At 43.5% G+C, this 27766-nt stretch overlaps 1 protein-coding gene across 3 annotated transcripts in view; it reads left to right on the top strand.

The window, feature by feature from the left end:
- LOC149074200 (homeobox protein Meis1-like) overlaps positions 1-27766 on the top strand; it is a 264678-nt gene that overhangs the window by 45144 nt on the left and 191768 nt on the right. For all 3 annotated transcript variants that reach the window (XM_089246885.1, XM_089246883.1, XM_089246884.1), the window contains exon 5: positions 7663-7914. In XM_089246885.1, the coding sequence (XP_089103011.1) occupies positions 7663-7914 (252 nt within the window). The remainder of the gene's footprint in view (positions 1-7662; positions 7915-27766) is intronic.

Here is a 27766-nt window from a genome sequence, read left to right as displayed (position 1 = left end):
TTCACAAATTTGGGTTTTTTTCAGACTTGACACATTTCCCTTCCATAATCCATTACCCACCATAACTCGAAAACGGTTAGAGATAGGACACGATTGCTACGGTGTTTTATGTTCCACTTGGGCTTGTCTAAACATCCCCTTTCGTTCGTCAGATTAGTTGCAGTTCACCCAACATATTTTGGAGACATTGCTATCGTGACGCTATCACATTGCAGTTGTCGTACACGAATGTCCGTCCGTCTACACGCAGTCTAATCTCATTAATGTGACTCAAAAATTATGGTCTGGTGCAGCCCGGAGAAGCAGCGAGACGGTTTGGAATTAACAAAATGAGATGCTGTGGAAGGTTGTTAGATCTGGAGCAAAGCAGACTAGTTAGAAATATTGGATTCAAATGTCTATACGGAAGTGCTTCTCAAAGTGTGCGTCGCGTTGAGCTATCCATATTGATGTGTGCTTATTCAATGCCAACGTTTTTTCCGAGACAATTCTAGGGGACCCATAGGTGGCAAAAGTTTGAAAACTACCGCTATACAGGCTGTCCCAAATTGTTTGATCAGCTGATATCTCTGCAACCGTTGACTTCCAATTACAAAAAGTTTTCAAATAACATGCGATTTCTTAAAATGCCACAAGTCTTCTAAAAGGGTCGTATACATTAAAAAATTTTGAAATAAACTTTTTACAGTCGGCGTACTTCAAAAATTAATTTGCAAAAAAAAAAAATCATGTTTAAATGTAATAGTTATCGAGATATTGAAGATGAAAAATTATGTTCTGGCGACTTTTCGCTGTGCTGGCATGTTTGTAATAGCTTGAAAAGCTAATAAATGAGCTCTCAAAAAATGACACAAACAAGGAGAATCGCCTCTTTCTGGAATAAAAAAAGTACTGTACTTATATAGCTGTTTTTTGTACTGAAATGCAACTCTAAAAGTATTTTCTAAAACACCAAAAAATTGAGAAAAGGGGATTTTTTTACCATGTGTATTTAAATATACACGGACTCTAATCTTAGAAATTTCTTAGGGAAAGAAAATTAACGAAAACTTCGTAGTTATCCGAGTTGGCTGCTTCTCATAGACGTTCTAAGCAAGGTTCATTAACATTATTCTCTATGGGAATCACTCCGGACCGCCAGTTATTCACGTTATAGCCAAGGTGTCGTAACGACCGAGGTCGTTTTAACCGTGGCTCTTAACTATTCCAAAATACTCTCACACAAAAAATCCTTGGATAGAAACAAAAACCGCATCGGCATTAATATTATCATTCCACGTTTAAAAGACGGTAAATTACCCACCAGCGATTGAAGGTTTTTTTTTTATCTCAATCCACGTCCGATCCATCATCATCGGGTTGATCAGTCACGACACATACATCCTCTGTATGCATCACTACTACTACCTGTGACGCGTCACCTTGTTAAAGGTCAAATAATACCGAGGTAGTGTCACTTGAATAACAACTAACTCAATAACACACCCCATAAGAAAGGTACACATTTTTTTAAAAAAAAGTGTTCAAGTTGATATTTTGGAACTTTTTGGTGTCGAAACTACAAGACTAGAATTTGAGTCTTTTCAGAAAAACAAACCACTGCTATTATTTGGGAGGAGGAATCCAAGTTGGAAACCATGTTGCTTTTAGAAGACAGTAATCGTCGAGTCCGTAATAATACGTTTCGAGGTGGCATGGGCTGCAACGAAACCTCTTCAGGAAGGCTCAAATGTTGCTATTTGTACAGAAAAAAGCCCTTCATCAATTGAAGGACTTCTATAAGATAATAGTTATATAGAGAGCCTGACCAAGAAATAATAGCTATCAACTTAAGAATAATATAAGGCTTCGAGTAGGAAAAGATGGGGGGAAAAAAAGCTTTTCAAACGGGAAAAACTTTTCACAAAGCATTCTTAATTAATAATAATCAGGGCCGTCTTTACCAGACGCGGGGCCCGGTGAGAAATTTATAGCGAAGCCAGAGGCATCTTAACCATTTCGAGCCCCTTTAGACCAGATTTTATCCATTATGTAGGGCAGGGGAATCGGCATCCATAAATTCATGCATTATTACAGAATTTACACACAGAAATGCTGAAAAAATATCCATTCAAAAATATTCGGGTTTCGCGGCACGTTCCCAGATCGCTTAAGTGATGGCTTAAATGATGTATAAAAAAAATGTGCTGCTTATAGCTTATTTTTACAAAATTAGGTTTGGGGTCGGGGTGACATCAGATGACTCCGAGGGCCACGATTGGCCTGTGAGGCATGGGTTGAGCGTATACGAGTATTGCGGGCCACTTCATTGGTTTGGAAAAGTGTACGGGATTTGCAAGTATACCGTGGGCCGCTTGGGTGATCTGGAAATATGCCACGAACCACTCAAGTTATGTGCAAAAGTGGATCATCTAAGTGATCCCTGCGCTGTTCAGTTCGTTTTTACAAAATTAGATTTGATTTCGCGGGCCACAACAATTGACTCCAAGGGCCATGGGTTGAGCATGTACGGATATGTTACAGAGGACCGCAAAAAATCTTCAAACCCTGTCTTGCCGCTGAGCAAAACAAATCGATTCTAAACGTTTAAATTTTGGAAAAACAAAAAAAATTTGTTGTTCGATATTTTTTTAAGATTCCGTCCAAGACATTGGCCTCGTCTTCAGTGCAAAGAAATAAAGTAAAATCTATCCCAAGTATTTTTTTTGTTCTTTTTACTTATTTCAAAAAAAAGTTATTTTTTGCAGCTGCCTGGCAGACAAGTAGGCGCGTTCTACAACTCACATGAGTGACAGTCACAAAATTAGCATCAAACAACATCAGCCGAAAAAAAAACTCCGATTCTACCCACTCATTCTGTGGATAGCAAAAAAGAAAAAAAAGGCTTTTTTTTGCTGAGGCTGGCATGGCATAATCCTCCAGCCCATCAACTTCCATTGCAGTTTGAGGGCCCCGGGATTCTTGACAGCCTTACATTAAGTAGAGAATTCAAACGTGTTTCCATGCTACGGGCGGAAACTTATGGCGGGACACTGATTGTTCTTATTCTATATATATATATATTTTTTATTTTATTATTTTACTCTTGGTTTGGCAGCGGCAGAGTATTACAGGTCGAATGGTAATAGGCCTGTTGGTCCCTTACATTGAATGTAATTGCGGCATTTTCTTTTCCGAAAAAAAGCCTAGTTGATTGGGTGTGTGTGTAGGAGAACATAAGGTAGAGGAAAGATGGTTCTCTCTCTCTCTCTCTGGAAAAGAAGGTGCGTGACTAGAAACCAAATTCTACGAGAAGTCCTTGGTAACAAGAATAAGAAGAGGTGCGATTAAAGGGGGCCCCCGACCTCCTCTTCTAGATATGAAAGGGTCTCTATTTTTTTTTTGATCGAAGACATGGACGTGCTCGTGGTGGTTAGTTAGGTTTAAGGCGGAAATGCAACCATTCGACGATCATGATGCGAATTATATGCGAATATCGCGTGAGTTTGTGGTCAGATATTACAAAAAAAAATGTACAGTGAAAGTCCGTTATAACGAGAATCTCGCTATAACGAGTGATTGTCAAATAGCTAATGTTAACCGAACTTTTTTTTTGTGTCTTTATGTATCAGCGTTTCTCAACCTTTCCGAACCCGAGGACCGGTAAAATATCTGAGGTGATTCGACGGACCTCTAACTTACAGCACGAGTTGCGTGACCGTATATTACGGGACATTCCTGTATTTTTGTACGTTTCGACTTTATGCAATTGTCCCGTTTTTCTCAATGAAGCTTATTCGAATTTGTAATCTTTACTTGAAATGGTGAATGAAGATGACTTTCATGATTTGTAAATTATATTATAATTATGTAGGTATTGTAAATACTTATGCCACATATTTGCCATGTGGATCAACGTTTTTTCCGGAAACTACATTTCAATTCACTACGAGTTCCAGAAATAGTTTATTTTCCACTCAATCATAATTTGCAGCAATTTCTGCAAAAATTGTTGTGATTTTGCCAACTTGTGGCAATGTTTAAGGAAAAAATTGGCTTTCGTATTTTGCCGTACTTAGTTTCAGTTTCCCGTATTTTTCTCAATCAAAATGGTCATCAGTCATGACGAATACTTTTTCATGAAGTAAATTTTAGTTTACTGTGATTTATTGCACACGGTACTTTATTTCCCCCACTCTTCAGCAATTTTAACAATCAGCAAATTTGTCGGTAAATTGCATTTTTTGTTTCCAATTACTCCATATTTAGCATTGCGATTTACAGTATATTCCTCGATTAGATACGGTTACCCTAAGTATGAAATTCTAATTTTTTTATTTGAACCCATAAGAATATTACTAACAATAATACACAATAAAAACATTTTCCGTTTAATTACAATCAAAATTATCAAGTCTACCTGTAGACACCCTTTGGTCCACTAGTCATTAGGTTGAGGAAAACTCCATTTTTTCCGATTCCAAAACATGTATTGTTTTGTTTATATGACACTTTTTTAGATCCGAAGTTACGCCTACTTTAGTGTGTTGCGTTTTTATATCAAGTTATGTGGATGAAAACTTTATATATATATATTTGATATTTATAAATATATTTGATTGATCGGTACAAAATTTCAATATGATATTCTGCCATATATTGTTAAGGTTATGAATCAAAATCTCTAGTCTACCACATGCGTCTGATTATGCATGATATATGTTGAAAGAAATTTCAAAAATATTCACACGTTCATCAACAAATTTGAATGCAACTCACGAGGACACCACGTAGTCCCTTAAATTTTATTTGATAATTTGCGTCGTTACTAGCTGTCATCATCATTATTACTGTGAAAATAACAAAACATTTCATTCATAGAATTTTTTGCAATCTTATTTCGAATATGTTTTCGAATAGTCCGAAATGTTTTTATTGTTTCCACCAATTTGAGATAACTTTCTATCAAAAAAACTGTATTAAAATTCACTGCAGCACAATTTTATCGAAAAGTGCTTTTTGCCACTGTAGAATTTTTTCTTTTAACCCCAGGGCTTGACTTGTGTAGGATCGTGTAAGTTTTGAGTTGGAAATATGGTGAATATTAACTTTGGGAGGGGGGGGGGGGGAAAGCTTCTTTCATCAGAGGGCAGCACTTGAAGTTGAACTTTCCGGAGGTTTTTAAGATCGTTTCCACGCGCGCGAGAAAGTGGCTCCTGCAAAAGTGTGATTTATTACATAAAATTTAGCAATAAAATTCTGAAAAAAGTTACACGTGCAGATGAATACACATTGCATCATCTTGGTTGAAGAAATTTGAACGAAGTGAATTATTTCTTCCCAAAAAAATTAATCGAAAGATTTGAAAAAATAAAGATTTTCTGACATTTATGTTTTTAATGCATTTCTTTGTACTAAAAATTCGCAAAAACATTTTGAAAATTCCAAAAAATGAATGCTCGTTTCTGAAAGGAATATAGTTTGTAAAATGAGTTTAGAATCACCCTGTATATATAACAAACCGTGAAATATGATTATATAATTGCCTACATACTGTCGAATACGAGATCTAAATTTTAAGTATGTGTACACTGCAAAGTCAATTTTTTTGTTAGGTTCGTATCTTCCCCGTGGCGTTCTTTTCACACCAAAAATCTGCATAACAAAATAAGGGAGAAATTCAAAATACAATAGACGAGTGAATACAACAATAAAAAAAATACTCTGAATACAGCGGTTTCTTTTTTATTTAGTTCCCAATGACAAGGTTTGTCAAAAAAAGGGACTTTTTCTCACAAGGGAAGATCCAAATTCTAAAGCCCCCCTTAAAAAAATTGAATCTTCGAGTATTTAAACAATAAATTACCCCTTTCATGACAATACATTGTTGATGTATTTTTTTATTATTTCGCTTTGGGATTGTATTATTATGTAGATGATGCGATGGGGCGTTTTTTTCGACTTCAGCCGAGTCGATATTGGAAGTTTCAGCCATGACGCGAGAAATATAATTTACCGTATTGTGTGTCAGTAGTTGTGCCAATCAAAAAAATATTCACAGTCGAGCCACATTGTTGTGACCACCTTCTATTTTTGACTGGAGTACGCAAAGAGGTTCCTGAGGCGAGATTATAGAGTTCTTTTGCAGTAAAAAGACCAATATCCCCCCTTCTCCTTGAGAAAATCCTACATATGCTACTGTTCTTACCCTTCAGCATCGCGAAGTTTGCTTGGAAATTGTGTTCAGTAGTAGGGTCGTTGCCTCAGAATTAGGGTCTCTTTTCGGTCTTGATTGCCTCAGAACTAAGGATTTTTCAGTCTCTGTTGCTTTACCAGTATCTTGCGTCAGAACTATAAGGCCTTTTCCATTTCTGCAGCTTCTCGTGCCTCAGAAATAAGGCCATTTTGCCTCATCAATCTCTGGTGCTCCTATAGTTCAGACCTTACTTCCTGGCCCCTTTGTGACTGTTATTTCCTTGAATCAAGATGGGAGCTCTTCATGACAAGGGATTTGCAAATAAATGCAAACGTGATGTTTTTGGGATAAATGGCATTTTGAATTGCCCAACAGTTGATGAGCTATAGAATTTCTTCTTGAAGTGGCTTGAAATGAACGCAAAATATCATTCAAGTGTCGCAGAGAATAGTTTGAAAAAGAATGTGAAGTTTTTCAAACCCGTTAACCATTGAAATGAAATTTGCTCCCAAAATTGGTCGTGTATATTTTCTTTGCTGAATGGGGGGGAAGGGAAGTTGGAAAAAATGGAGATTTGTCATTTATAACGATCTTAAATGGGTCAATCTCGTACATGCAGCGATGGTGGAAGGATGGAGAATGTGCAAGATATCGGTACAGAGAGGCGGGTAAGGCTACCAGAAGAGGTTAAAAGCCGCCGTCGATGGAGGAGAAGGTATTCGACAGCTACAATATCATTGCCACTGTCATCCACTTTCTGTTATTGCATTCCGTCGGGAAAAACGAGTGACAAGCACTCTTGACACCTACCCTATCCTTATATCTCCCCCCCCCCCCCACATCACTACTACCACCATCATCCATCGCCAGTATAGTGAGAAGTGAGTCGATGCCCGTAATTATAGCCTCCCGTTTTAGCTTCCCAACATCTTGTGTTAGTAACTTTTTCGCCTTGTCCGTTTGCCTTTTCCTGTTCTTTTCGCTTTCCAGTGTGTGTGTGTCATGTGCCCCATATCCTCCCATGTGTCAATGATGTCATGTCCTTACAGCTACTGACATTTGGCTTTTCGATTCTCTCTCTCTCTCTTTCTCCTTGTCCCTTTTTTTTCTCATTCCTCTTATTTCGCGTGTCTGTCATTTTTGGCAAGTTTCGGGTCAGCCGCGTGCCACCGAAAAGCTTGACGTTTTCGAGAACTTCTCAGAAAATGAGAAGATCGATCCGCCATTTCTATTCTCCGAATTTTCGATTTCCGATTTTTTAATGCTTTATCCGGAAAAAATTGTCCCGTTTTCTCCCGTCTTACTTGATTAAATTTTTTTACCAAGTTGCCTTTTTTCGATGCTTTTCCAATATCCAATTATAGGAAGAGTTATTTCATACCGGGGAGAATTCTCATGTCGGGTTTGGGTTTTTTGGGTGTTCGACATACGACCATGTGTGAGATGTCTCATTTTTTGTTATTGATAATTTCCATTTTTTTTTTCAGGTGCACGAGTTATGCGACAACTTCTGTCAACGATATATCAGTTGCCTGAAAGGTAAGATGCCCATCGATTTGGTCATCGACGAAAGAGATTCCAAACCGGGTGATCTCGGTGACAACAACAACAGCAGCAATGGCGGCAGTGGCAATGGTGGTGGCGCCGGTGGTGGAAGCGGTGGTGCTGGTGGCAATGGTGGCAGAGGCAATCCCGATACGACTGGTCACAGTTCGGACAATTCGTCGACGCCTGACCAGGTAAGACATAATAGCCATATCACTATATCGACATTACCATATGTATTATTGTAGTTTCTCGACCTTGTGTAGTCCTGGGTTATTCTGGGGAGGGGGACACACGGGTAAGAATCAAGTAGGAGGGAGCCATGAAAGGTGGTTGAGGGGGGGTATCGGGGAAGCTATGAAAAAATATCCAGATGTGAAGAAACAAAGCTTTCAAGAAAAGGGTGTGACTACTCTAAAGGTACGTCCACATTCAGCAACAAGTTGAGAAACAAACTTTGTATATAAGTGTGGACATGTTCTGCAACTTTGTGAAAAGTTGAGCAACAAGTCGCAGAACACTTACATAAAAAGTCCCGCAGCACGTATTGCGCAACATGTTGTTCAACAAGTTGCATGATTTGTTGCTCAACTTGTTGCTGAGTGTGGACGTACCTTAAGAATCCAGCAAAACTGCTGATAGAACTTAACGCATTTGTGCCCTTACGTGCACGGCCCGAGAGCATCATTTGCGTATGAGTAGATGATGACATCTAGTGCTATATGATTTTAGACTAGATGTATTAAGTGTGCAAAAATGTAAGCTGTTACTTTTCCAGCCATGCACGGGTCCTCCCAGAGCACCAGTTAACCCGGAAGGGGGGGGGGGCATGATATTGGGATGGTCCTGCGTAGACCCAGAACAAGAGGGAACTGGACTCACTGGACTCTAGCTCTAGATACCGATCTTATTTATAAAATTTTTGATCACTACAAATTTACTGAAAAAAAACCAATTCAATGAGTAGAAAGGGGTCCCGTTCCTGGATAAGGGTGAAGCGTCCGAGATTGGTAAAATCGAAGGATTGGACGATTTGAGCTTGTAAAGGCTTGAAAAGGATTTATTATGACTAGGCGCGGAATCAAAAGGGACCTATAATGTGGAAAAATGGATCCGATGTCAAGTAAAATATGGGACATCATTGTCGTACGAAGAAACGCTTCATTTTGGCAAGAAAAAAAAACACCACCAAACAAAATATCCCCCAAACATCCAGTGCCAATTCGACCTCCCCACTGTCGAATGATGACCAGAGTGACCAGTTTTGGTGAGATGACCAGTTTTCGGACCAATTTTTTGTTGGCATGATTTTGATTTTAACTACAGTTATGATATGACTATAGTAATGACTATAGTTTTTTTCTCAGCCACCTCGTTGAGCATTTTGCCTGTTGTGGCGTTGTATTTGTATTTGCCCTACTGTTTGTAAAATTCACTACGTTGTTTTTAAAACAACCCCTCTTTTCTATTTGTAGATTATTGGAATCTGCATAAAATCTATGTATGTAATTTATTGAAGTTGGCAACCATGCAAAAACGTCACGGTTATAAAGAGTATGTCACACTGGGTAGCTACATTTATCAAACCTACACGAAGTTCTCGCCAAAACGCAAGAAAGAATGCCTAGGGAACAGGTCTGATGGGATATTGGCTTTCTTTCTCGCGTTTTGGCGAGAAATAAACTAGCCAAGTGGAGACATTGCTGTGAAAACTCTTATATTCCGCTCTTTATTTTGCGACTTTTTCAAGAATTTTATGCAGACCCATCTGGCTTTGGAGCCGGGGCGACTCGAGGCAAAATCTCTACCCGTGCGGGACCTCTGACTACCCCTCTAATTTATCTCAAGAATTCTAACAAAAAAAGAAACACTTTTTTAAAATAATTTTTTCGCCCTTTAACCTCGGTTTTGGCGCCCCACCTAGAATGGATATAAATAAGTTTTTGGTCATAATTACACTTTTTTCGCCATCCCACCTCGGATTTGGGGCCCTGTGTGGCAGTACGGGTCTCAAGAGCCGCCTCTGATAGCAGAAAAATAATTCCACCGCTTTTGGGTGGGGTTTTTTTTTTCCTCATAGGCCTTTCAAACCATCAGAGAAACTTTCTGACCACCCTGTATTAAAATATCATTTTTATGGGAAATCATTGAATTTTCGTTATCAGTGTCTTGGCACTCGTCAAGTGTCACGAGATTAGACGATTTTTCGGCAAAAGAAGACACACACGCACTCACAAAAAAAAAGGGCCTAAATTCCATTTACGATACCTTTGGCGTGAAGAATTTGTTGCTGTTGTTGTTGTTGACATGTTGGCTTACGTTATCGATAGCCCAACACCGATAAGCTGCTGTCATCATACGCAAGGTGTGGATTTTGGCTGCTGATAACGGATCCCAACACCAGAAGAAATCAGACTTTGGAACCAAACTTATCCCGGGGCCGCAAAAAATCACTGAAGAATAGAAACAAATACCTGGTTTTACAGCATTTTCGAAACCTAAATTTCACCTACGTTAGTAAGTCTGGCAGTTACGATTTGAATAGCATTTTGGAAACCTACATTTCACCTACGTTCGTAAGTCGGTCATTTACGATTCAAACAGCATTTTCGAAACTTACATTTCACCTACGCTCGTAAGTCGATCAATTACGCACGTGATCATTAGTCAGTAATATAATTTATCAATTATGCAAATTACTTTCATCCTGGTTTCTGGTAATCTTCGTTGAAGAAAAACGGGACATTTTTCTTCCGGGACGATTCTTACAATTTTTGTACAGGGTGTCCTGTAAGTCCTAATTCGGCCTTTAACTCATCACCTGTTCGTTCTAGACTAGAGGTATGGTTCCAGTTTAAAAAATGCTTAAAATGGTGCTCGGAAATTATCCTGTAAAAGTTTTGAGAGTGAAAATACAATGTGTCCCAAAATAAGAAAATCTAAATTTGTATACGGTCCCTCTGTCTTCTGATTTCCAATCAAGAAATTGTTGCCCTTTCTCTCCGAAGGCCTACAGAAAAATTCCACTTTTTCAAGTGCAATATTCGCTGAGATATTTGAATTAAAGAATCGGAGAAAAATTGTGAAAGAACAGCATAAACCAAACTGAAAATGCCCCCTCATTTATGCTGTTTTTCCCCAATTGCCTCCATTTTTTGAATTCAAATATCTCACATTAGATTTTGGCTCGATATTAGCCTGAACCTCAAACTTAAGTGGCCTGCGATACGTCTTCATACCTATGGAGTGGCCCACACTCTCTTTAATGTTGACCACCCTTGTGTCCAGATCACTTCAGCGGCCCGCGTTACATTCACAGATAAAAGAAGTAACCCGCGGCACAGATTCAATATCACTTGAGTGGTCCGCCACATGTTTCCAAACCAATGAAGATGCCCGCACTCTCTCAAAGGTTGAGCACCTCGGTATATGGCATACATGCTGAACCGCGGGTCAAATGTGTCCCTCGGGATCATCGGATGTGGCCCGCTACCTCAAACCTAATTGTGTAAAAATAAATTAAGCTCCACCTTCCCAGATAACGTAAGTGACACTGATTATTTACAGACCACTTAAACAGAAAGAGAGACAGACTCCGGTGTGGAAATGTGCTGTGGATCATTTGCAAATATACCACGGCTCCCTCAAGTGATCTGTGATGCGTCGCTTAGTTTATTTTTCAAAAATTAGGTTCGAGGTGCCGGGCCACATCAGATTACTCCAAGTTCCACATTTAGCCCGAGGGGCCACGAGTTGAGCATGTATGGGCTATAGCAGTATTTCCCAAAGTGGGCAATACCGTCCCCAGGGGGCGATAGAAGCTACGGGTATAACATAGGATCCTATGAGTTGACTTGGGTTGGGGGCGATGAGAGAAAAAAACCTGTGAAGAAGGGGGCGATGGAACAAAAAGTTTGAGAAACTATGGGCTATAAGAATCTCGGGACCGGAATCGCCTCTGATTATCGACGTTAAAGCCGAGATGTCGTCACAACCGAGGTCGTTATAAGCGATTAAGAAGCCAAAAGAGCCAAACATCGCCGCCAACGTGTCCCAAAAAGTTTTGCCGTCCCCATTAACGAAGTCCTTTAGAAACTCTCTCTTTCGGTCCAATAATAATATAAGGACAAAAAAAAAATCGTATAAAGTAGAGAGAATATGCAAATGAAGGTGAGTGAGGGGCGCCGGCGCCCCCCCCCTCCCCCATGTTAGTAACAGCGGCTCTTCACAATGAGATTCAAAGCCAGAGAGAGAGAGAGAGTCTGTGAATAGGTATGGGGCGGCGGGGTCCTCCTAGTCGATTAATTGACTCATTTGGAGCCTCTCCAGGGCCAAGTAATGCTCGAAACGTTTTATTAGCTTTCGTCACAAAAGTCGCCCCCCCCCACACACACACTTTCTACGAGGTCCTCTTTTATGGACCCGGGACGCCCCCCCCCCCCTTTTCCCATTCTTACACAGCTGTTTTACGACTAACAACACTTTTCCCGGCTAAGGGGTTAACGAGCCCAGAAGCCATTTTTTTTTTTTAAAAAAAGTTCCAAATTAGAGCGGCCCCCGCTTTTTTAAGGCTTTGCTAATGCGAGTGGTCAAAACGGGGGCCCGGGGGGGGGGGCTTCGAAATTTTTGTGAATGTATTTTTCGGATGGAAATTATGATTTTTCTTTTGCGGGGGCTTGTGCGTGTTTGTCGCGGGCCTTTAATGAAGTTCGATAAAAATGGTGAAGTTGCTGCTGAGGGGGGCGCTGGGGGCGGTGGGAAACTTTTTATTCTTTCATTTTTTTGGTTGCTGGGCGTGGCTGCATTTACCTGATGGTCACAACAGAGTTGAACCGATTTCTTGACATCACGTGAGTAATGAAAGGGACCCTTTCCATATTTAGAACTGTCACATCACTTGGATGGTTTCAACGGGGGCGGGCCCCCATTTTAGTGGGATCTTTGCGGGTCTTTGGGTACTTTTCCCGACGGGCTTCTATATTATATTTAGTAGTATGTTTAGTTTGTATGTTAAAATTTCTCTTGTCCAAGATGGAAATAGCTGTTAGAAGTACAGGGTGTCCCGTAAATTCGTAGATGGTTTAAAAATGTATAAAAATTGAAGGAATTGGTATATGCCATACATTCTCAACCCCTGGCCCTCGGGTCAAATGTGGCCCGCGACCACAAACTTAAAATTTTGTTAAAAAATAAACTTAATTAATTTAGCAAAGTTTAATCTCACGTTGCGACCTTTTAGCTGTGAATATCAGTTCCAGATCACTAAAACGGCCCAATTCAATTCAATTCAATTCAATTCGCCGACAATAGCCCCGGCAAATCGTCTAGGGACAATTTACTGCCGAATCCCTTTCGGGGGGGCTAATGCGGGTTTTTTATTGTTTATGAAAAAATATTTACAAAGCAAGACAAAAGAAAAATATTTACATGATATATACATTATATACATAAAGATTTCACGCCGCTATGTAAACCGACATTTTTCATTTTTTTTTTTTTTTAATGCACAACCATTCATAGCCCTGATCACAGTTTGTCCCGGGGGTCTCTTGGGCCGTGACTTGGTCGCTAACTTATTGTTCAATGGCGCCGTGTTGCTGCCTGTGCTGCCAGTCTGCTGGATCTTCTCGTAGGCTGATCTGGTCTAGTTGTGTGGTTGCCAATGTCTATTCTCCTCCGGTGGAGTTTTTCAATGCCCTCTTTTTCGAGATAGCGCACGAGATTCTCAAGAGTTCGTGATTCTTTTTCGAGCCGGCTCATCCTCCTAAACCACTCCTTCACCAGCTCTTGCCTTGGTTTGATCAGGTGGAAGACTTTTGTGTAAGGGCAGCTGGTGGCATAGTGGAGTGGTGTGCCGACTTCTCCGCACATACATTTGTTGTTGTTAGATATTTTGAATCTCTCGAGGTAGCTGGGGAATGGTCCATGACCAGTAAAGAAAATGGCTTTCTCTCGGGACCATCCCACAGCCCTCCATCCGACTCGAGGTAGGATATCGTGAATCAGTCTGCCTGGGTGTTCAGGTTCGTCCCAGTCCTCCTGCCACATTTTTAATAAGTGACTTTTCAGAAGTCTTTTGGCATGGGAAGGGGGAAGCTTAATTAACATTGCGCTCTGAGCAGATTTGGTGGTTTTCTTGGCGAGCTTATCCACCAACTCGTTGCCATGGATACCAGAATGACCTCGCACCCAGTGCAGACTGACATTTCTGTTGGTGGTCAGGTAGTTGCGGATCTGTCTGGCATTGTGGTGTCGTGTGAGCGGGTCTCTTATTGCTTCCAGGCTAGCTCTGCTATCCGTGAAAATCCTTATTCTGTCCTCTGTTTTTATGGCTTGCTCTGTAGCCATTTTGAGGGCCCACAGCTCCGCTTGGAAGACACTGCAACCGTCCTGCAGCCTCGCGGCCCATTGATTGGTAGTGATTCCATCAGTCAGCCATATAAGGGCTGCTGCCGTCCCGTCCGCTGTTTGGGAGCCGTCTGTGTAGATTGCTTTGCATTTGGGGTCCACGAGTTGCTCATCGGTTGTTATCTGGGCATCGATGGGCTCACTGGCAGGGTGTTGGGTCCATCCTATCGCATTTCTTTCATAATTGGTTGAGTCAAGGTGTATTCCTGCTGACGTGATGTTTCTTCCCAGCCTGGTGAGTCTGGCGAATTTTGCAAGGAATTGCGTGATCAAGGCCAACGGAGGAGTACCTGCCAGCACCTGCATTGCCATGGTAGACGTCGTGCGGTAACATCTAGTCATGTACAGGAGAAATCCTCTTTGTGCGGAATTCAGCATGCGCTGCGTTCTAACCGTCATAGAGGACCCCCATGCGGCTGCTCCATATGTAATTATCTTAACCGCAACTTGGGTATAGAGAATCCTTCGGTATTTTGTTTTGAGGCCCCACTGCGGTCCCGCTGCATTCCGCATTCGCTGTAGGGTCCTCATTGCCTTTGCCTTTTGCTCCTTCATGTGTGCTAAAAAATTTAGTTTGCCATCTATGGTTAGACCTAGACACTTGAGGGTAGCAGAATGTCTAATTGGCTCCCCATTCAGTTTGATAGTGGGACGGGATTTCTCACTAAACCAAATGTACCGGCACTTGTCTGCAGCAATTTCCAAGTCGTACTCTGTTAACCAATCACTGACTATCTTCATCGCAGTCGCCCCTCTAGCCGTCACGCCATTAATTTTCGGGGCCGATAAAAGGAGGAGGACGTCATCTGCATACGCTTGTATTCTCACTCCTTCCGGCCAATTGCGTTTGAGCAGTTGATCTGCCACCAGGTTCCATAACATGGGGCCCGAGCATGAGCCCTGCGGGCAGCCTCTGGTCTGGTGATGAGAGACGAACTGTCCTTGTGTCTCCATGCCTATAACTCTGTCCAACAGGAGATTCTCCAGAGTTGCTGTTATTTCACGTGGCGCCGGAATTGATTTTAGGAGCTTTCGGAGAATGGGGAATCTCAGTGAATTAAATGCTCCTTTTATGTCCAGGGACACAAGTGCCACATAGCGGTTGCTTCTTTTTGCCCCATCGATGGCGTCCAGCAGGTCACAGAGTGCCTCTTCTGTGGAGCGGCCCATGCGAAAGCCATATTGGTGCTGGTGAAAAAAATTCACTTTGTCGAGGTGATAAGTGAGACGTTGCACCAGAATTCGCTCCAGAATCTTGCCCATGTGTGGCAGCAATGTGATGGGCCGGAACGAGTCCAAGTTGTCGGGGGATCTGCCATTCTTAAGGAACATTAACACTTGTCCCGTTTTAAAAGCCGCAGGCACTGAATTCAGTCCGAGGCATTTGTTGTATAGGGCATCGAGGATATCTGGAAATTTTTCGTGTATAATGGTCAGCATGGGGATCGTTATTTTGTCAGGCCCTGGCGACTTTTTCTTGCCTGTTTTCGCTAGTGCTCTCTCGATTTCGTTTTTAGTAATGCTAGGTTCCGGATTGACATTGGTTGCGATGTGAAAAACATTCTCATCTTCGTTAGATATATATTCAGCCAGATCTGCGCTCTCATCTATTGGGTATAGTGTGTGTAGTTGGGCCTCTACTGCTTCGAGGATCGTTTTCTTCCCATCACCTAGGAGTAGCACTTGTGGGGGGAGCGTGGACTTTCTCACCGTAGCCTTGTAGACAGCGCCAAATGGGTTGACTGCACTATGACAGAATGCGCGCCATGCGTCCGTTTTTGCTGCTGTCATTTGTTTGGTGTAAATGGCCTTCTGCTTCTTATATTTGGTTAGGGCTTCTGCCTTGTTCGCATCGGCTGATTTCTCCCATCTTTTGTGCAGGGCCCTTAGTTTTCTTCTCTCTTCTGCCAGCTTAGGTGACCACCACCTCACCTCTCTATTAGCCAGTCTGTGTTGGGATTGGAGTGTTCTTTCGCCAATTAACTTCAACGTCTGCATGAGAGAGGTGGTGGTATGCTCAAGTTGCTCGATGTTGTTGCAATTTGATATTTTATCTAGCCAGTCTGTGGCTTGCTTCCCGAACTTGTTAGCAAATATTTTCAGTCTTCTCTGGGAGGAACTAAACTTTACTCTGTGTTCCACCAGAGGGGCGTCATTGAGCCACCAGTGGAGATACTTGTGGCTGCTCTGTGTGACCTCTTCCCCTACCTGCCAGTTAGTTGGGCTTTCCTGTCTCGTATTCGTTAGTGAGAGGTCTGGCCATCCTTCTGAGTCCCCGAGCTGATATGTCGGTCTGATGTTATCCCCGTTGAGGATATACAGATCTCGCTCTATGACCATATCCAAGATGGCCTGTCCCCTATCGTCCTCCCGTTTATAGTTCCAATAACTATTTTTACCGTTCAGGTCCATTGCAGTATGCGTAGGTGTAGAGCCTGCTTTTCTATATATTGTTGAAATTTCCTCCAATGCTGGCGTGATGTCTTGAATTGGAGAGCAGTAGCTGCTGATGAGGATATGCTCTTTCCCCATCAGGCCGATTTTTATTGCAACCGTGTGGTCGTGCACCGCCAGCGTTGCTCCTCTAATATTTGGATTTGGAATAAATATGGCAGCCTTTAGGTTAGCAGAGGACCATTTTTGCCAAGCCATCGGGATCCCCTTTAATTTCCCGTTTGCAACCCATGGCTCTTGAACGAGGATTATGTCCACCCGTAGTTCTGCCACTGTTTGCATCAGTTGGTTTGTGGCTTTCCGAGCATGGTCCATGTTAATCTGTAAAATTCTGACTTTGCTGTCGGGTGATGGATTTACTCCCACGTGAGAAGGAAGCAGTTTATTGGTTGATAGTTTAGACATACCAAGTTAGTCACCGATGCCCTTCTCTTTTCCTGTCTTTAATGACGTTTGATTATTGGTTTGAGTGTCTCTCGACCTGTGCTGCACTGCGCTGCGCCCCGTTATATGCTTTGAAGCAGGGGCAGTTCAGACTTGAAGCCATATGATCTGACCTGAATCGGGTGCCCTTTGCCTGGTTTGACCACAGACAGTTTATGCAGTGCAGTTTGTTCATCTGGCAGTCCCGGGTATTGTGTCTGTCTGCGCATTTAGCGCAGAATGGATCGCCTGATCTGCAGTCTGCTGCTTTGTGCCCGAATGCTTGGCACTTAAAACAGCGATTGGTGACCTTGAATTCCGATATCCTGTAGTCCAAGAAGCCCAAGAGTAGATGTCCCCTACGCAAGGCTTCAACACTTTTTTTACTTATTGGTACCTGAAATACCAGGTGTCCGGTGTCTGGGTTCTTAGAGCGTAGGGAGGTCTTGAAGATAACCGCGTCTTCGGGGGTGGAGAAGGCTTTAGCTAGTAACTTTGCCACCTTCTCTGAGGTCGATGTACGTCTAACCTCCCTCACCATAATATGGTGTCTTGCTTTGCCTGGAAGCTTTGTATCTAGGGTTTCTCTCAGGTGCTCAACGTTAAGTATCGCTTGTCGAATGGTCTCACTATCCCCCTCACTGAAACAGTCAACAGCAAAGCCTCGGGATATTTTTCTGATGGCTTTGATTTTGATCTCATTTTCACAGGAGCTGAAGTGGTCTTCTAATAAGTATGGAATATTCGTATCTTCCCCTTCCAGGCGAGGGTAGATCAAAACTGTGTGCACCGTATTGCGCAGCAAAGCCTGTGAGTACAGCTGGCGTGAGCCAGTATTCCTCCACGCCTCTCTTAAGTTCTTGTTGGGATTGGCAAGGCTGCTTTCCTCTCCGTTGCCTCTGTTTATCCTTGTCTCAACTCTCTTGGGTTTGGTGTTGTCTGTCGCGGTTCTTTTTTTCATATTGTTTTCTATTCCCCCTGCCACTACTTTTCCGATCCCTGCTCCTTCTCTTCCTTTACCATCTTTAGCTTGGGGTCTGCTTACCGTTCTTTTGTTGAGATTGTATGTGGCATTGCTACTTGTTGAAGGGGCGAGATGATTGTGGATTGCTATTTGTAGTCTTTCTCCATAGAAGCCACTGTTGATCCGGATCTTATCATTTGACTTGACTTGTTCAGTTTCTTGCAAGTTGTGGACAGGTTTGTGTTGGCCGCGGTTGTCATGGCTCTTCTCCTGTCCATGGGAATTAGTGGTCATTAGTTGTGGCATCTTTTGGTGCGTTGCTGTGGGCCCTGAAGTTAATACGCTCTTATTTGCTCCAATGTCTTGATTCCGCGGAACACCTGGATGCGTTTCAATATGGGGATGTTGTGCTCGCCACCTTTTCCAGGGGTATCCTGCCATCGCCAATAGTCTCTCCTGGCAGCTCTTTTGTGTGATACTCTGGGGTACGTTCTTTCCCACTTCTGTTTCTCCAGCCGTGAGATCCTCACTGATTGAGGTGGGTACTTCCGAATGAACTTTCTGCTCCGCAACTTCTGCCTGTACGCTTGACGCTCCCGATCCCGTCACTGGATCCTGTGTCTTAGTACTCTCGTTGCACGCTGTCGGGCTGGATTCCTCCTCTGTTTGTGTCCCTACTGATGTATGAGTTTTTTGTATTTTATTTCCCGCGGGTTCCTCTTCTCCCGGTTTCGACCCTTCCAAATCGTTGAATCTGTGGTGCCCCCCTCTACTTGCTGGTGGCTGTGTCCACTGAAGGTTGTGATTATCCGACTCATCTTGGGGCATATCGTAGGCCAGTGGGTCAATTTCATTCGCCAAATACAACTGTAGTAATTTGCTCCCATTCGGGTCATCCGTGGGAAATATTTGCCCGTCTGCCGTCCTGAATGTATCGATTGCAGCGTTGGGGGCGTGGCTAATCCTGGCTTGATCTATAATTTCTCGCAGGAGGTTGAATGCCTCGTGTTGCCTCCCTTTCGGTACCAAAGGGCGCTCTTTTTTACCCCCTTTCCTTGGGGAGGTTAGTAGAGTCCACAGTTGCTGTGCCGCTTTTACCTCAAGATGCTCTTTTTTTAGGAATTTTGTCACCTTACACTTGCGTTTAGAGGGTGTGAGCACCGGCCTGAGTGCGCTCCCACATGCTGACTGTTCAGTGTCCTCTTTATCAGGGGGAGGGGACGCAAGTTTGTTTGTTTTCTTTTTTTTTAACGTTATGGCCTTTCGCTTGACACGTTTAGGCCAGGGAGTCGATATTTGTCCCTTGTTTTTTGGGGTTGCGAGAAAACTACAATCGGCACTGTTTTGTGTTTCCACTTCTGTGTCGCTGGTTATCCATTCCTCAGAGTGGAGATCGGCATTAAAGCCCTCCTGCAGCAGGCTGGCCCCCTCGATGCTGCCATTTTGGGGGGTTGAATTAGGACGGTCCGACATTTCCAGCATAATTCTTTCCTCAGTGGTATCGGGTGTCCATATAAGCAGGGATCTCTTCATTGTTTCTATATAACCCCTCTTTTTTTTTTACGAGATGCAAAAAAGAATAGTAGCAGCAATTCACAACAAAAATTTTGCAGTCCAAAAAAAAGCGATGGGGGTGGAGAGGTTGTGTATGCTGGAATCGTATTTACGCGAGGGAAAAGAAGAAACACCCCTTGAATGGCCTGGGGCGAGTTTGTGTGGACGATTTCCTTTCCCTTCCTCACAGATTGAGTGAGAGAGGGGGGGTCGTTGTCACCAGCTTGTCTTCCTTCATTGTCCTTCTTTACATATGCTCGTAGTGTTTTCTTCTCTCTTAGGCCAGTGGAAAGAAAATGGCGAAGAAGAATATTTAAAAATGTTATGGAGTCTGAACAGCTCGATCCATAGAGACAAAAATCTTTAAGGTGGATTAGCGCCTTTCACGAGTCTTTGGACTACTAGTGATTGAGATCAGAAATTTGGGCGGGGGAGTATATCTATTTCCCTAAGGGGTTGCTTCGTGAAAAATATAAAGCAGATGACTTACCCCGTAATTCAAAAGTGGATTTCCATTTACGATTATCCAATATGATACGAAAGAGGCGAGGATCACATATCACTGTCACAAAAATATCGCCTGTATCCCATGTTGAAACAGTCCACACCCGAATACACACACACACACTCACAAAAATGTTGCTTTCTGCTCCTTGAAATCAGACCTGAACGTCAGAATATCGTGATCAAAATTATCCAGAATATGCGCCGTGAATTACACTCTACAAAAACAAAAGCAAAACTTGGGTTTTTGCTAACAGTTGATTTTTACAGCAGCTCTCGCACTCTCCGGGCAGGGAAAAACTTGACCGTCGGCTAAACACATACGCGCCGCAGGGAGAATGGGGGAGCTATCGTATAGAGAGCCAAACTGGACACGTCTTAACCGTATGCCTGTTAAGACAGCACTACTAAAACGGCCCGCGGCATATTTCCAGATCACTTGAGTGACTTACAGCACAGTTCAAGGTGACTTAAGCGGTCAGTTAACATTTACAGATCATTTAAGTAACATGCGACACAGTCCCAGATCACTTTAGTGGCCCGCGTTACATTCACACATCAAAGAAGTAACCCGCGGCACATTTGCAGATTACTTTAGCTAGGTTCAGTATGACTTAAGTGGCCCGCGGCATGTTTCCAAACCAATGAAGAGGTCCGCACTCTCTGAAAGCTTGAGCAAGTTGGTATATACCATACATGCTGAACTCCTGGCCCGCGGGTCAAATGTGCCCCTTGGAATCATCTGATGTGGCCCGCGACCTCAAACCTAATTTTGTAAAAATAAACTAAGTGGCACATTCGTACATTACATGAGTGACACACTGCTTATTTACGGATCACCTAAACACAGAGAAAGAGAGGCAGACTCCGCGGTACATTTTAAATATCACTTAAGTGATTTGGGGTACATTTACAGATCATTCAAGTGATCTGGGGGCATATTCACAGTGGCCCGCGGCACATTCTCACTTCACCTAAGTGACCCGCGGCACATAACAGATGATTTCAGTTGTCCGCGGCACATTTCCAGATCACTCAAGTGGCTCGGAACACATTTACAGATCACTTAAGTGGCTCGGAACACATTTGCAGATCACTCAAGTGACCTGTGGCACATTTACTGATCACTTAAGTAACCCACAGCTCATTCTCAGGTAAATGAAATTCATTCATTCAGCTCATTCCCAGATCACTCAAGTGGTCCGTGGCACATTCTCAAAGGCACATTTACAAATCGCTCACTGTTTTGGTCACTCACATGCTTGCACACTCCCTAGGCCACTCATTTTTTCACTCACCGGACTAGTCCATCGCCCTCCAGGTCACTTTCATTATTCATTCTCTGTATGTCATTCTTTCTGTCACTCAAATACTTGCACACTCTTTAGGTTACACTTTTAGTTGCTCACTGACCCCTCTCTATATGTCACTCTTTCGGTCGCTCACCAATCTAGTCCTTCGATATTTCTAGGCAGAAACGGATTTATAGTTTTGTCTCTCTCTCTCTCAGCCTTCTTTCATTCTATTCAAATATTCTTGGCCGCCCGTTTAGAGGGAACCCCCCCCCCCACTGCTTTATTTATACTATCCGTCCCGTAATTCCCGTAAAAATGTTATCTAATTCTACGAAATCCCTTAGCCAATGAATATCGTGGCTGCACTGCGCCGTCCAGTGACAGCCGCCCCCCCTTCCCCGTGAGAGAGATAGGTGAGGGTGCCCCCATCTTAGAATCCTTTGATCGAGGAGCACCCCCTCCCCCTCCGCACTATATGATTGGCCGCATAATCAGGACACATTTATAAACTGAAATCCCAGCGATAAGAGGGGGGGGGGGCGTCACCCCCCCTCTACCCCGCCTCCCCTCACCCCCAAACGATCTTGGAGGATGTAACGGGAGAAAAAGCTCCCCCCTCTTCTTCCTCCGGAGTTGTATTTAATCTTAGGAAAACCCCGAATAAAAGGGCCATATCTATATATATACCCCTGCCGCCCCCACCGCCCCCACCTCATGAAAGAGAGATCTCTTGCGGCTCCGTTGATGAATAGTTACTGCGGCTCGGATTCACAAGTTGTTGGGGCCCATCCATAATTTATAAGTTGGGGCTTAGTGGTAAGTTGGCCTAACGATGGGTGGCCCTCGTGGACGCCCCCCTTTCTCCCTTATCTTGGGGCTGTTCTCAGAAAGACCGTGGAATAAATTTCGGCTCGGGGTTATGTCCATATTCCATTGAACAACCCGAGTTTAGGTTCGAAATAAATCTGGCTCGTGCCCGATTCGTATGGGCCCTAAATTCCCTAATGAGCCTGGAACACCAGTGCGTTCAACTTTTAGGAGAGCGCGGGCCACTTCATTGATGTGAAATCGTGTCGCGGGCCGCTTAATTAATTGATCGGGGAATAGCGCCACTTGAACGATCTGGAACTTAGTCGCGGTTCACAGTCAACTGATCCGTAAATATGCCGCGGGCCACGTCAATGATCCGTAAATATGCCGCGGGCCACGTCAATGATCTGTAAATATGCCGCGGGTCATTTTTAAATCATCTGTAAATGTAACGCGGGTCACTTGAATTATCTGTAAATGTGCCGCGGGTTACTTGAATGCTCTGAAAATGTGCAACGCTGCAACAAATCACTTGAATTATCTGTAAATATGCTGCGGGTCACTTGAATGATCTATAAATATACCGCAGGTCACTTAAATTATTTGTAAATGTGCCGCAGGTCACTTAAATGATCTGTAAATGTGCCGCAGGTCACTTAAATGATCTGTAAATGTGCCGCAGGTCACTCACTTGATCTGTGGATGTGCCGCAAATCATTTAAGTACTCTTGAACTCTGCTACAGGTTACTCAAGTGATCTGGGAATGTGCGTGGTCCACTTAAGTTATATGGAACTGCATCGCGGGGCCGTCGGGGCGAATTTAACTCAAACGGAATATCAACATTAACTCTATCCAAGAAGAGCCAAAACCTACTTTGACGCAGCAACGGTCTTTTTTTGACCATTCTGTACTCGTACCAAATCGCATCGAACATTGTCCCGTATTTTTAAGAAACCCCGGCCCGGAAAAATAAGAATTTTCGACCCCTCAGTTAGCCATCGGAGGCCCAATTCGATGCAAACAGAGCGAACGGGCACCAACATCAGATATTCAATAGCCGGATTTGGGGTCTTTTTTTTTTTTTTTTTTTTTGCGGCCCTTATCGGTCATTCGCCCCCGCGCCCCCGACCATCGACTTGGCGATGATTCCGCCATTTTTATTCTTTCTCTGTCTCCTGTATATAAGACTGTCTTATCATCCGGGATCGTCCAAGTACCGTTGGGATTTCGGGTGATTCCCGTGTATGATGTTTTGGGGGAAGAAGGGGGGGGGATGAGATGGCCCATTGACAGGGATTGAGGGGCCTCGGGAAGGGGGGAGCTCAAGCAAAGCAAGTACCTTGTATTCAGGAGCATCGTGTGAACACGGATTTTCAAGTGCCTTGATCCATTGACCGGAGTTTAGAAAGAACTACTTCTGAGAATAAAACGGGACGTGCGTGGCTTTAAGCCCTGGGGCGGGGTAGTAGGGGCTCGCCTCTTGAAATGCGTGAAGTGTTTTTCTGAGAGCTTAGTCCAAAAGTCGTTTCAAGGGGAGTAAAATGTGGGGGTCCTTGAAATATGAAAACGTTCTGGAAATGTTCTAGATCGGCGTTTCTTTTCTTTTTTTTGCCCACGGGCCCCCTCTATGGGTCTTGTTTTCTTCTCTTGGCCCTCCTCTCGTCCGGGATCGTGAGCCTTTCTACTTGGTGAACTAAATTTAGTAAAAACTTAAATTTTTATAGTAAAAAAATTGTGAGCAAAAAAATGTTGTGGGCCCTTTGGACGCTATTTTCTTCTCGTGCCACCTCCCCCCTACTGTATCGTCCAGGGTACCCACTGTCATGAAGGAACGAAAATCTTTCTAATTATTGAATTAAATTTAGTCAAAACTGAAATTTATATAGTAAAACATTATGAAAAAAATATAATCATAAACTTAATGGCCCCGTTGAAGCCTAGGGCCTCCATTCTCACCCAGGAGCAGACCCTTCCCATACTTATTGAATTAAGTTTAGTTAAAACTAATTCGATAATAGAAAACTGTGTGCAGAAACTTCATGGGGCCTTCAGACTTCATTTCGGTCTCGTGACTCCCCCGTCTTATCCAGGAGCCTAGCGCCCCCCCCCCACTATCATCCAAAGAACCTACACAATAAATCGTTGCCCCCTCCGACATGTCACCCGTAGATCCCTGGCTACCCTGAGCTAAAGTAAGTATACTTGCTGTGGGGGGGGGGGATTTATGATGTGCCGTCTCAACATCATGGGACCCGGGGCAAAGTGATGTTCTGGGGGCCCTATACTTATCTGGGAGTAAGCGCTTATATATTTGCATGCTTATATACTCGCAAAAATCATAGTATCAGATATTAAGTGGGTATGGGGGCTCAACCCCCCCCCCCTTTCTGGACTTGACCGGAGGGGGGCCCTAGTGTTAAGATGGTCTATGCTCTATGGGTAAGTCTTCCTGATTCTGTAAGTAATCACATTTTTTCCCACCATATTTCACTTATTTCTTCACGGCTCTCCGCGAACCCCCTAACCACCTGTCAGGGCTATCCCTTTGCTTGATTTTCACCCAGGGCACTCCCTCAACACATCCTAGACAGGTTATATATATGTATATAAGTTTGAGTCAATATGCCACCATTACCCTTTTTACATTGGGAAATAGCTCGAAATCGTTAACGTTTTCAAACAGGGGTCTCTAATGGTCAATAAAGATGACCCCCCCCCCCGTCCCTCCACAGTTCCTGGGGGGGAACCCGATATCTCTAAAAACTAAAAACCAACCGTATGTTTCCTTTTTTTTTGTGTGCAATACAGACAAACGTCAAGAATCCGGGAATGATTATTATTTCCCACGCGGTAATGTGAGCCCAGTTTCCGGATGTGACATCGCCCCCCCCCCCCCGGTATCCTCAAGATAAGAAGGCCCCCATCTTGTCCCCCAGGATTTATGTACAAGAATTTCACTTCGCATTCCTTTTTATAGTATGGTAACATATGGAATTACAGTACATTGAGGATGACCATCGGATTTGTGGGCCCCCCCCCCCACCCCCCAACTCGTTTTTTCTTAATACGTTTGTTTTTGGAAATATTTGTAGATGGAATCAGGAAATTGGAGAAGCTTCTGGCTTTTAACAAGTTCGGGGCCCGCCCCCCGTTTTTTTTTTTTTTTTTTTGGAGTAGGGGCCCTCCTCCCTACAAGGCCTTATTAAGTTTCGTCTAATCGCGTGTGGGATCTGTAGATGCTAAAGAGAGTTGTTTCTCCCCTTAAACAAGGGGTGATGGGGGGGGGTGCATTAGGGGCCAAGCTCCATTAGCCTTTCGCAGCTGCCATAAAAAAGGGGAGACTGCAACCTCTCGTTGGGGGCCCCCTTTCCTGATAAGAGCTATTCTAGGCTCGTTTCCTCTCTCTCGATATATTGTCCCTTTTTTTAACCTCCTCATGGGATGGAGAGGGGGTGACTTGCCCTTTTTCTTGGGGAAGAGAATTTTTCTGCGAAACTGTGATACGTTCAGTATCACTGAGGTCCACGGCCCCTCACATCATTGAATGGTCCCCCAGGTTGGAGCTCTACCACAAATCTCTATATTAGTCTCACCGATTTTTTTAGTAAATTTTTTGATGAGGAAAAATGAAATCACATTCTCCCAGGACCCTCTGCTAAAGATCCAATAGCCCCCCTTACTTTGTCGGGGCCCATGTATAGAGTAACGTAGAGAGAATCTAGGCTTGTTTATAATGGTCACCTCTAGATTCTTTCATACTCTATCTACATTTAGTATGTCAGCTTTGGGAAGTTGAAATGTTTTCTTTCAATAATATTTTGAGGGCCCCCACATCTTGGATCAGGGCCTCGAGTTCAGAGTTTCCCAACTTAAACCAACCTATAGGATCTTATGCTTCACGAGCTTCTAGGAATGGTTTTTGTGGGCCCTATTTCTGATACACTGGCTTTCTATTTCTAGTAAGTTAATAGAGTATAATTTTTAGACATATTCTCCGGACCCTAGGACAAAAGTTTTGGCAGTCCCCTTTCCATGTGGGGGGAGGGGGGAGCATATCTGTATCATTAAATGATGTCAGGCTCGTTCTGTGGCCACCTCTGGGGGGGGCCGTATTCCGTGCTAGTATCTCGTATTCGATCAGTATTGGGATGTTGAGTTTATATTAAGTTTATATAAATAATACTTATTTTCAGGGTCCCTCACAGCCTGGATCGAAGCCTTAGTCCATAACTTCCCAAAAACTTTGTATTTCATCGCCCCCCTTTCTCAGAATTTTTTTTTTCTCTCTCTCATCACCTCCCAACTCAAGTGAGCCCATAGGATCCTATGTTAAATCCATAGCTTTTATCGCCCCCCTGGACCAATCCATCGCCTACCAGGGGCAATATTGCCCAGTTTGGGAAACAATGCTCTAGTCCAGCGGTTCTCAACCTTTTCTGACTCGCGCAGTCCTTTTCAGTGTATAAATTTCTATGGCGGAGCCCTGTTTAACTCGAGGAGCCCTTTGTAATATATTATTTATATGGTGGTACCCTTTAGGCCTCTTTTTTGTTTGTTTATCAAATTTATTGATTTATTTTATTATTCTCGAGTGGCCGCGGAGCCCCTGGGACGTGCACTGATTTCCGGGTTCTCTGATTCTTCCGGACTCCACTCTTATCTGATATACTGATCTTATAGTAAGTTTTTGATGTAAAAACTTTAAACATACTCTCCTGGAAGAGGGGCCCCTAGTGCTAGAAATATGACAATCTCTTTCTTGTGAAGGGGCCCATGTCAGGACCATGAAGTGTAACACAGTCAGGCTTTTCTTGCGGTAAATTCCGTGAGATTTCCTCATCCGATCTTTCACATCCACCTATAATGTGTTTCTGCTACTGATAGGGACCCCCCACCTTAAAGCGGGCCCTTCAGGTGAAAAAAAACTCTGGTGGGTCCCCGACGACAGGAATTTTTTACCACGTTCTCCCAAACCAGGATTTTTCATTTAAAGTCGGATAAATAATAAATTTACCTGCAGCGCCGCCCCACATCCCGGGGCAAGAGCCTCACCATGATTATCTTATGTGATAAGATTATGACGATTCCGCCATTCTGGGGTGACAGTGGAGGTGTCGGGGGGGGGGGGGGCTTAGAGATTTTAAATGTCGTTATCCTCGTGCATCTTTTTAGAATACCGATTAGAGATCGATGGAGAGTATGTTGGTGAGTTTGCCCACGCCATTTTCTGTAGGGGGGGGGGGCCCGACGAGGGTGGTGCGAAAACCTCGCTTCCCCCAATAAATATCTAATACCCACACCTCCACCCTCATCCCCCTCAAGGATCCTTAATGCGCTCCTACTAATAATGTTAGCAATTATCATTAAAAATGATCTCAAAACTTCACCCCTCCCTACCGGGGCCCCCGCCGCCCCCAGTCATTTTCCTATTCTTCGTGTGTCTCCAGGAATCTGAAAGACATTACCGTAATGACCAATACAAGGGAAGAGATTTTTAATCATGCTGAGAGAGAGTGGTGGGCAGTTCGTTGGGGACCCCTTCCCTCCCCCCTCCCGTCACAATTCCCAGCATGCAATGAGTAGAGGATGATGATGACGAGGTGGACGGTGGAGGAAGGGGGTCCCCCCTCCG

This window comes from Pholcus phalangioides, unplaced genomic scaffold, assembly GCF_987345545.1.
Source record: "Pholcus phalangioides strain wild (caught in Gottingen) unplaced genomic scaffold, Ppha-v1.0 ptg000017l_1, whole genome shotgun sequence".
Classification (NCBI taxonomy): domain Eukaryota; kingdom Metazoa; phylum Arthropoda; class Arachnida; order Araneae; family Pholcidae; genus Pholcus; species Pholcus phalangioides.
This window is presented reverse-complemented; position numbering and strand designations above follow the sequence as displayed.